Below are 11,070 nucleotides of genomic sequence, written 5' to 3' on the forward strand. Positions count from 1 at the left end.
TGTTTATTATGTCCTTTTGTTGTGCTGGCTCTTCCTAATCTACTGTCAACTGTATGGAACAGAGTTCCATCAAGAAAATTTGTCACACACACCGTGAAAAGTATAATCATGCAGAAAACAGCATTTTCTTAACCAAACTTTTGTCAGATAGCATATGCATCTCTTATCACTTGTATCTGGCTTTATCTAGATTATATCACATGTTTCCAGGTAGTGGAGACACTTTCAAACATAGATGTCAAAATTCAAATATAGCTTATGTTTTCAGTATGCATCCGTGTTCCCAATTAAAGAATCTCACTTCAGTTGGACAAACTTGTTTGTTCCAAATTTATTTCGTTTACTAGCTAGCAGGCGTGGCCATATAATCTTCTTAATGCGCTTGCTCTTCCCAATTAAATACTCTCTCTGATTGATAGGTCCTTGCAGCTATTCAAGACTCCTGGAGACACTCAGAATTCAGTCTTTCTCCATACGATGTGCACTCCCATCGTGGATTTCTGAAGCATTTGATGCTCAGAACTGGCAGGTAGTCATGTCGTTTTGTTCACTTCTGATCTCATGGTAGTTCTCATTTATTTACTTGCATTAGGAAACTGCAATACAGAAACAAATTGTATTTGGAGTTCCTCCACAAGTTTGAATTTTGATGAGAATAGTTGCAAGTAATCTGCAGTGCATGCATCATGAACTTTCCATTTATTGCCAATTCTTCAACTGAGAGCCTGCAATTGTCACCTGCATTTGGTTACCTGGTATTCAACTACTAGCCTGTGGACTATTCTCGCAGCCTAGTCTTACCAAATTGGTTCGTTTAGTATCTTTTTTACTTGGCTTGATTTAGATTGAGTAGACGAATCTGCTAACATATATATCAGGTTGTTTCTGGTGTTATCTAAGATAATTTCTAAAATTCAATTCAGGTTTCAGGTAGGAATACTCTCATTCTGAATCTGATAGGTTTCACAACTATCCAAAAAAATATATATAAACAAAAATAAGTACAAGCTTCTCAAAGTAAGGCCCTAACTCATAATTTCTGTTCTTAAAAAACCAAGCTCATGAGCCATCTCCCTTTTCCTATTTTCCATATCAGCATATCTGAATTCCAATGTCTACACTTCTACTGCAGCCACTTTCTGCAAACCTGTCACTCTTGATCTCTCCTCCTCTCTTCCTTCCCAGTCTCTCTTGGATCTCAAAAATCAGTCACTATCTGTCTGGTGTAGCTTGTTAGGTACCATGGGCTCGTTTCTCTTCCACATTTTATTATCCTAGACTCTGAGTGACCGACTTGAACTACCAGAACCTGCAAAAACCTGCAAAAATAGTGGTGCAGAGTAATCAGGTCAAACCAACGCCTTAAGCGAGAGGGTACTTTCAAGATTGCTAATTAGGAACTGGGACATTATTCGTGGACATTACAGAAAGGAAATGAGAGCTTTCAGTTTTCTGAACCAAGGAAGTACTTGTTAGACTTTTATCAATGTTCTACTGTTATATTATTGTAAGGTAACATATAGGAATATATAATAGCATGTAGTAACTCGAAAGAAGGAATGCTAATGATAAACTTTATTACAGTGATAAATAGTTGTTGCTTGATGTTATGGTTCTTATTCTGTACTGGTCAAAGTTTTAATGAGTTTTGGAGCATATGTAGGCCATGTCCTTGGCTAACTATGTGTGTTGTCTGGTCTTGATCTGGAATGGGTTTCTTTGCATGACATCTGACAAATACTTTTTGGCAAAGTATTCCCGAGTCTCTATGCACAGTCTTGAAAGTATTCTAGAATTATTAGCTCTGGCTTTGGGGGTTTTGCCTTTTATGTTTCATCTATCTATTTGGCTTTTGCATCTAAAACCGTAGATGCTACATGGTTCTATGCTGAATCTTGTTATTCTTCATTTCAGGAATATTGAAACTGGCCAACCTGAGCTTATGGTTAATTTTGTTACTTCTTCATACCAACCAGAACTGCTGAAACCCCTTGTAGAGAAAATTGCAGCTTTTCCTGATGTGGTGAGTGTTTTTTAATACATTCACAACATTTTTATGCTTGGCTAAGATGGTTTTTATGGTTCTTAAAGGTGCCACTTCTGCTTACAAAATGATGATAATTCTCCATAAATTACTATCTGCGATTTGTATTAGAATTTGGAGCTGGGGTATTCTCTTTTGAGAATAAACATAATATACCACCAATGCACACGAAGTCCTAGTGGAATTAGAGATTTTTATTATTAGTAAAAGGCTTAAGTTGATGTCAGTCAAACTAAATGGAGAATGAAAGTTTTTCTCTAATTCATTATTTTTAATGTAAAGAACCCCCAATTTTTGAATGAGGAGGATTACACTTTGCACATATTTCTTTTACCCATCTCTTACGAACAACGTAAACTCATAAAGACCTGTTTATTGGACATATCTTTGATATATTACAGAATTTGTTTTCCCTTCTTAATTTCTTGACATAGGTAAGTGTCATGAACAATGTAAATACTTCCGTGGGCAACACGTCTGTTGGGGAAGAGGAGTACACACTATTTGGTAAATCAACAATTATGGAGAGCCTTAGAGGATTAAAGTTTCAAATTTCAGCGAACTCTTTCTTCCAGACAAATACACACCAGGTATGCAACAAAAGGATCAGAATGGCTCCATCTTTCCTTGTTCTGTTATCCTGCCCGTTATATACTGTTAAGATACCGCTTAACTGAAAAAAAGCTTTCTGATTGGCTTGATTTCCTTTTTGGTTTACTTTTTGCCTTTTAATAATTGATGCCATCTGTAAATAGTTGTGCCGCGCAGGCTGAGATTCTGTATAAACTAATAGAGGACTGCGCTTGTCTAAAAGGAGATGGGTCAGAAATAGTTCTAGATCTCTTTTGTGGGACAGGAACCATTGGTCTGACACTAGCCAAAAGGTAATTTTCGCCAGCCATGCTCTTTTGTTCAGTTTGAGGATTTACCTGGCTAATTTTGTTTTCGTCCCATCTTTTTCCATTCTTAGGGTGAGGCATGTGTACGGTTTTGAGATAGTTGATCAAGCCATATCAGATGCATGTCGTAACGCGAATCTTAATGGCATAAGTAATGCCACATTTGTCCAAGGGGATCTTAACAAGATTGGGGAGAATTTTGGAGAATATTTTCCGAAGCCTGATCTTGTCATCACAGGTTATCTCTTGTCTGCATCAATCTTCCTCCGTGTAGTTATTTTTAATGAGATGTAAATATTTCTTTTCTTTTTTTGCCGAAACTGCATTTTGAAATTATATTATACTATGATCATTGATGTTCTTGTTTCTAGCTGCATTCCGTTGGAAGTACTCTAGATGACACAGCAGAGCAATTTTCATTTGTTACAGGGCGTGCGAATTAATTTGCTTGTATTTCACAACGGACAGAAACCTTGCCTTATTAACAGCCCCTCTATGCTTCTCCTTAATTAAAAAGCATCGTGTAATTCCCCGTCATATATTTGCTAAGAAGGAAGAAACTCATTTACATTTTCATTTAGTACATTTAGGTTTATATGATTGTCTGAGTTACTCAGTAGCACAATTTGGAAAGTGCTAGTTAATAACCAATTACTGAAACATACATCTAAGTTATTATCTAAGACCTATTCGCAGTAAGAAACTGATCCATGACGATCATCTTTTACGAAACTGAAAAATGCTTTATCTGCCCATCTCTGATATCCTACTGTTCGTGTTACTTAACTACTTCGAATAATGCAGATCCTAACCGTCCTGGCATGCACATAAAATTGATCAAGTTTTTGCTGAAATTAAAGGCTGCACGCATTATCTATGTCTCATGCAATCCTGCTACATGTGCTCGCGACCTTGATTACCTCTGTCATGGTCTGGTAAGTAGCATTTTGCTGAACAAAAGTTAGTAATCTCCTTGATTCAGACTCACCTATCACAACTTGTTTGATGCAGCCTGAGCAGAATATGAAAGGATGTTATAAACTGAAAAGCGTTCAACCAGTGGACATGTTTCCACACACTCCTCACATCGAATGTGTTTGCCTGTTGGAGCTGTGCTGACTTCACCAACAATAGATTTTTACCCTTTTCTCTGTCAACTCAATAGAACAGCTCTTTGGAGGTGTCTGACCTGCTCATGCATTACAAATATGGTGGCTGCCGAAAAGGTTCTTGATATTCAGAATTGATGAGAGGATGACAACACATGCAATTTCTCAAGAGGCTTGTAAAGATTGTTGACAGCATAGTAGCTGATAAAATAGAAGGGCATCATAATCATGCAAAAATTAGAAATATAATATTATCTTCTTGTAACCTTAGTTTCCCACTTAAAAGATTGATTCTTTGGTCATTTTAACTTGTACCGTTATCATTTTCTTGGGTCAGTGTCGTGAAAAAGGTTTTCCATCTATAAGTAAATAGATTGATTGAAACTTGATAGTCTTCAATATTTAGCGTATGCATGTAACTTATAGCACGATACAACAAAATTGGACCAGATTAAGGATCATAATACATGTGTATAGAAAAAAAGGTGGCACTGATCATGTTATATTTCTTTCTTCTTGTATAGACTGGAAAATCCGTGCTGCTGATTCTCGTGCCGACTTAGGGTCATGAGGCACAACTTTGATTACTTGCAAACTCTGATTGTAGTGATCCTTTGAACAAAGAACTGCAGCTGTGGTCGGAAAAAGAGCATCCTCTTGCCACCAGTCAGCCTGTGGTCCATGCAAAATTTCACCAGAATCAAGTACTACTAGGCTGCTCTGGTTCACCATGTTGCATGATGTTTTACACGATATGGCCACGTTGGCATCAAAGACCAATGAGACTTTGTCAGTTCCAGCTGATTGAGCTCCAGCAAATGGGATCGTCTGGTTGAGATCAAGAACTGGACTATGTGGATTTATCAGTGGCATGACATACGGTCTTAAGCAACTTTCACCAAATGCACCACCTGGAAAATGTCTTGTCCCTTGGAAATCAACAGCTGGAACGCCATAAACTGTTTTGCCCATGGTGCTTATATTAACAGGCTGCTGATGTCCAAAAACGGGTCCCATGATGCTGGGAGTTGGAGGACCTAGCCCTTTATATGGCTCGTGAATTAGCCCCTCCGAAGGAGATTCTGCAGGTGATAACCACTGATTTCCAGGTGGGTGGAAACACCAAGGTGCTACTTTTGCGTTATAATTGGTTGGTGGAGTTGGTGAAGGCTTTGGAGTTGGTTGTTGAGCAAAATCTCCTTCAGCCTCAGCCCTATGATGCTTACCAGGATTTAAGGCATCGACTTTACGTTTAGTAACTACTGGTGATGGGTTGAGAGGAATCGTAAAGAGCAGCTTTTTTGTTGGAGGAAATTTGGTAGATGGTTTGACATTGAGATTGAAGATGTTTTCAGAAAACACTTGCAGTGATCCAGCTATGAGTCTCTGCACCTGTAAGTGGTTACATCAAAATGGTAGTCAACTCATTGTAACTGTAACACTCAAAGCATCATCTGCCACTAGAAAAGAGGGGCACATGAAGTGAATATAGGTATAGACCATCATACCTTTATCAGTCTATGCAGCTCAAATATCTGCATCGTAAAGGTTCTCTGCTGACTGCAAAAGATTCAGCGCAGAGATACAATTAATTTTTAGCATATACCAGGAGTTCAGCAAAAACACACACGTTCTTACCGTACGATTATATTTCTTGCTTTCCAGAATAGTTTCTGACCAATTATGCCCACTACATCATCAGGAGTTAAATCAACCACAGGCGTACACTCTGCCACTGATGTATCTAAAGTTTCTTGCTTCTTGCCAGCATCTTCTCCTTGCATGGGTCCACAATCCTCATCTTTGTAACATTCGTTTATCGTTGCAGTCCCAATTAGCCCGTAACCATCTCGATGTGTTGGAAAGGAACTTAATGAGTCATCCATTGCAGGTGCACATGTCCTCCTCATGATTCTTTCAGGCATTCCAGATATAGCATCTGTAACGGCCTTGCTTTCGATTCTGCTATCTTGGCATGGCTCATCCACCAAACTATGTTTCTTGTGATGTTTGGCAGGTACAAGAGCTTTGTCATCAAACTCAGAGACTTCATCAAAGCCATGCGGTCGCAATGAGTTAGATTTGGTTCTTGAATTCCCTGAAACACATGGATTTTGATAATTGCTGGATTCCAACTCACTTGGTTCAGAATTCCCGAGTGGAGTCTTCACATTTACTGCAGTGGAATAGTAAGATTGATATATCTCTGCCAAGTGAGAAGATCCAGGCAAGCCACAGAATGTAGCTAGTCGATGACCGACCTAGAGTCATTCAAGAATTTGAATGAGAATGAGGGAGATTACTTTAAGCAGCAATTCGCAAATTGCACACTGAAATTCAATCCATCATTAATTGGTCTTCAACAAAACAGGTACATGGTTCACATTTACGTTATCATCAATGTATTTTCAAGCAAAGCATTCTCTAATAACAGCAAAGTTACCCTACAAAATCATGCTAAAGAGCCAAAGACCATATCATTAAGTGTCCAAACTTACTTGGCTTGAGGATGCTTGTGGGAGAGAGCTAGTGTGGTCATTGGTGGGCTGAATAGGAAGCATTGCCATTTTATTCCTTGGAGGTGCCTTTGGCCCCCCTTTATCAGCATCATCTATATGCAGTCTGGGAAACAGAGGATCCATTAGCTTCCCTTCATCTTTTCCACCTTTCATTCTCAGTTCTCAGAGTTGAAACTGATGAAATGCCTCTTTGTTAAAGAATCCATCCCATTAAACTCAAACAACAATCCCATTTTCAAGAATGCTCTCCACCACAATTGCAAACCGTAAAGCTCAAGAGTATCATGTAATAAGAGAGAGAGGGAGAGAGTAAGTCACAGGTGGAGAAGACATATATAGATTAGAATCAGCGGAAGAAAAGGGTCACCTTAGAATCTCCAGAAATCGCATCACATCATCCTATAGTATAAAGAAAAACCAGTGTTTGTGGGGTGAAAATCTTTATTTGTTGGGGCCCAAAAACTGGTGTTAAAATGGCAACTTGTTTTGTTTCTTAGATAGAAATAAAAGAAACAGCAGAGAGAGATGGGCAGTGGCTGAGTCTCACTTTTCGGTTCACTACTTTGTTTTCTCTCCATCCAAATGTCCAATGCAGCACCAAGTTGCATGTAAGATTTGGTGTGCACTTTTGAGCCACATGTTACCACATTTCTATATTTCATTAATCTTTTCACAAAATATCCAACAACAGTATCATAATAACTGTATTTTCATATTTGTTGATGTTGTTTTCCCTTCATGGCTTGTTTCATATTTATAATGTGAAATAATTTAAGATTAGAATAAATTACACCTATACCCCTCTTAGATTATGTATAAAATACTCCATATAATTTGCAAAATGATAAGTTTACTTTTTAAGGTTGTAATTGTAATTTGTATTAATACCTCTTTAGGGGGGAAAAAACTTACACTAACACCCATTAAAATACATTGCATCAACAACCCATCGGGAGATATACTTGAAATTTTATACAGGATAAGTACATTGCAATGACACCTTCTTAGGAGGCATCCTTGAAATTTTATAAAGGATGTGTAGTGTATTTGTAATTAGACCTAATTCAAGAAGCGTTGATGTAATTTGCCCTATAGTTTACCCTACATAAGATGCTTAATGGGTTTTCATTGCCATAATTCTATTTGTATTTCTTCCGCCCTAATGCATACTAGGGTCTAGCTGCAATGCAAGGGTTGAAAGATTTTTATGAAAATTCTAAATTCAAAAGAGGATTAACCTGTAAAAAAATAGTAATTACTCCAATACTTAATTTGTTTGATTAATGAATAAATGAAAATCTTGAAATATTGTGAGAATATGACAAAGTGAGAAAAGTCGTGTGGAGTTCAAACGTATGCTCAAAGATGGTAAAATTGAAAGAGAGTAGAGTGGAGTGGAGTGGGAGCGTATAAGATACTTGTTACCAAAATGACTACACAAAGGTATCTACTTATAGCTACGGAGCAAGATCCAAGAAGTAGTTAGGGCAAATCAAGTATCATTAGAAAGTTGCACGTGTTAGCTAACTAACAAAAGAATCAGATTGAGATTTGAACGAAGTTATGACCTATTGAATGAGTCTTGCCTAGTCAACTTAAAAATCTAAGAATTCTTTTACCTACGGCTTCACAAGTTGACTTCAGTTAATTGAGGTAGAATTAATTAGAGATTTCTTTAACCAAATAAAAAAAATCGAATATGAAATTAGTATCACAAAAAGCTACTATAGTGGGAGACCTACTGGGCAATTAATTTTAAATACACTAGATTAAATAAATTATTTATAACGGTTATAATAATGGTGCATAAAATTGATTATTTCTTATCTCTTCTGGCGCTATGGTAACACGTAATTAGTACCTGATTAGCTGAACAAATAATCCAAAAAGAATAAAATTCTAATCGATATTGGGTTTGACGAACCTCAATCGTTAAAAGCAATGGAATGTTACACATATATGGTACCTTTGTTATAGTTAGGCCCACAAGTAGGAAGATAATGGGGCTTCTCTCCGGACATGGGCCCATAACCTTTTCTACATCATGGAACTGCATAATACAATTCCTTGTCTTTTTTCTTTTTATTTTCCTAAGTTTCAGTACTTTATAATTTTTCAACACTGTCTGAGATATATTACCAAAAAAATTAATTATTTCATACGCTATAAATTAATACAAAAATTTAAATTTGATCATAATTATTCGATATTTTTTCATAATTTTACTTTTGGTCAAAATATTTATCATCATATTTAAATATAGTAAATGTTTTGATTTTATTTACAAAAATAATAACTAACAACTGAACAATCGTAATTAATTAATATCCTTATAAATTTTTATTTTTAATTATAATAATTAATTATGGTAGAAAATCATATTTTCTTAGTGGAGTCACTCTAAAAAAATACATAAATTATATTTTTAGGAGAAATAGTTTGAGCCGGTCATCACAAGAATCTTCGTAGAATTATTACAAAATAGTGTCTTAATATGACAAAATCCTGGTTGGTTTGGTAATAAATTAAATTAAGAAACATCGGGGAAAATAATATCATTTTTTCAACGACAACAGAAAATGTTACTACTTAAGACATCTGACAGTCCATGGAATTTGTCATTATTTCAACAACAATAATTAAATAACGACAAACTTAATTCCAATTCGTATTTCAAATAATCCTAAACGAAACAAATGTTATCTGTTTCTGTACAAAATGCCGCGATAAATCGAGGACGTTAATTATAGCAAATTATGAATTATAACAATAAGGGATAATTGCACTCCTTTCTTATAAAGTTTGGTATAATTATACGTAAACTCCTGTGATTTGAGAAATTATATATAGCATCTCTAAGATTTGTTTTCGCCTAATAAATAAGTTTCTCTATTCGTCAAAATTCATCGAATTTGCTGATATTAGTTAAAAAATCAGAAAAAAATTTATATTTACCCCCAATTGACTTACTTGACTTACAACATGTCAAATAAATCTTTCCATGACCACATGACCCTCATACGTCTTCACACGTTAATGCATGCGAGGAGGTAATTTTAAGTTAATTAAAGGTAAATATCATTTTTATTAAGTTTTTTTTTCAGTGGATTTTAACTGACAAAAGGATTTATTTGTTATGAAAGTAAACCTCAAGGGTGGTAAATGTAATTTTTCAAATCATAGATGGTTTATGTGTAATTATCCCTAATAATAACTACAATGATAATGACAACAACGATGAAAATTATTTATTAGAGGATAATTACATTTATTCTCCTAGCATATGATATATTTACATAAATTATTCATAATTTTTTAAAAAATAAAACATACACCCATCAAAGACATCAACATCATTTACGCAAACCATCTATATTTTCTCAAAAAATTATATATACACCTCTCATAAATGTCAACATTATTGCAGAAAATACCCAAACTTTTTGGTTGAAGAGTAATGTCTATAATTATATAAAAGATATGGGTGATTTACATAGTATACATAGATCAAAGGGTGTAAGTGTAACCATCCCTATTATTATCAATAATAACTGTAAATTACAATTACATTTTCTAAAATTTTATATAAGTATGCATTTCCTCTTATTATTTGAAAAATTATTAATACACCTCAATGAAAAATAATTATGTAAACTTTAAACGTTGAGGCATAAATTACTACTTTACCCCCTTTTTTTTTCCAAAATAAACAAGTTTGAAAATATAAGAAAAAATCAAGGATGGGTAAAGTAAATAATCCATAAGACATATTAATCCACAAAAATATTTTAGAAAATTATAGAAAATATATAAGACTACATAATCTTAAAGGGTTGGTTAGTTCACTACAAAATTTGGATGAAAACCTAATGAAATGGACTATTTGTATTACAAATATTAAAATCAAGGGGTGTATAATGAGATATTTGTAATTATGCCAAATTTATTGAAAGATCCAGTAATTTACCGTAACCTTACGGTAAATTACATTTTGCCATATGAATTATGAACGTTTGTATACTTTGGCATCTAAACTTTTTTTTATGTCAACTTACAATCTTAATGTTTTACGAAATTTTGTATTTTGTAATTTATAACTATTTTTTCAACAAGTTTTTTGTCTAGGAAACATCACATGCAGTGTACATGTGATCTTTAAGGGTTATGTGATGTGATATTTTTCACAATGTGATGTTAAAATTAGCAAAAAAATAATCATATATATGATAAAGTGCAAATTTCGCAAAATTGAGATGATAAATTGACAAAAAAAAAAGTTTAGATATCAAAATATAAAAATGAGCATAATTTGAATGACGAAATATAATTTATTTCTACCCTTATAATAATTGTAATGTAATAAGGCAAATGAATAGGGAAGTAGACTAAATTTGGTGTTTTGGGCATGGGCAAAATATAACTTAGAAGGGACAAAAATTTGTAGTTAGGCGATGGCGGAGAAATAAATAAGGCAACATTTGTACCAAAGTTTCAAGATT

At 34.7% G+C, this 11,070-nt stretch overlaps 2 protein-coding genes and 1 long non-coding RNA gene across 3 annotated transcripts in view; 2 read left to right on the top strand and 1 right to left on the bottom strand.

Moving 5' to 3' along the window:
* The window catches only part of LOC105157711 (uncharacterized RNA methyltransferase CT0009), a 6,553-nt gene extending 2,199 nt beyond the window's left edge, over positions 1 to 4,354 (top strand). Inside the window, exons 4-10 of the mRNA XM_011074160.2 lie at positions 420 to 529; positions 1,915 to 2,023; positions 2,479 to 2,634; positions 2,813 to 2,928; positions 3,015 to 3,181; positions 3,748 to 3,878; positions 3,955 to 4,354. Coding sequence (XP_011072462.1) covers positions 420 to 529; positions 1,915 to 2,023; positions 2,479 to 2,634; positions 2,813 to 2,928; positions 3,015 to 3,181; positions 3,748 to 3,878; positions 3,955 to 4,062 — 897 coding nt within the window. The 3' untranslated portion in view covers positions 4,063 to 4,354. The remainder of the gene's footprint in view (positions 1 to 419; positions 530 to 1,914; positions 2,024 to 2,478; positions 2,635 to 2,812; positions 2,929 to 3,014; positions 3,182 to 3,747; positions 3,879 to 3,954) is intronic.
* Positions 4,529 to 7,259, bottom strand: LOC105157712 (ELF3-like protein 2). The gene is made up of 4 exons (XM_011074162.2): positions 6,551 to 7,259; positions 5,691 to 6,313; positions 5,561 to 5,612; positions 4,529 to 5,444 (listed from the first exon to the last, which is right to left on the bottom strand). The coding sequence occupies exons 1-4, from the start codon at positions 6,722 to 6,724 to the stop codon at positions 4,548 to 4,550; spliced, it is 1,746 nt and encodes a 581-aa protein (XP_011072464.1). The 5' UTR covers positions 6,725 to 7,259; the 3' UTR covers positions 4,529 to 4,547.
* Positions 5,426 to 6,186, top strand: LOC110011769. Its single transcript, XR_002286855.1, has 3 exons — positions 5,426 to 5,544; positions 5,755 to 5,943; positions 6,070 to 6,186. It is a non-coding gene; the product is annotated as an uncharacterized LOC110011769 (long non-coding RNA).

Source organism: Sesamum indicum, linkage group LG3 (genome assembly GCF_000512975.1).
Source record: "Sesamum indicum cultivar Zhongzhi No. 13 linkage group LG3, S_indicum_v1.0, whole genome shotgun sequence".
Taxonomy (NCBI): domain Eukaryota; kingdom Viridiplantae; phylum Streptophyta; class Magnoliopsida; order Lamiales; family Pedaliaceae; genus Sesamum; species Sesamum indicum.

Bases quoted from the DNA above. Each gene is read 5' to 3' on its own strand.
- LOC105157712 (XM_011074162.2), bottom strand. From the start codon at position 6,724: ATGAAAGGTGGAAAAGATGAAGGGAAGCTAATGGATCCTCTGTTTCCC. The intron at 5,613-5,690 runs GTAAGAACGTGT...AATCTTTTGCAG, and splicing joins GCAAGAAATATAATCGTACG to TCAGCAGAGAACCTTTACGA. The intron at 5,445-5,560 runs GTATGATGGTCT...AACCACTTACAG, and splicing joins AGCTGCATAGACTGATAAAG to GTGCAGAGACTCATAGCTGG.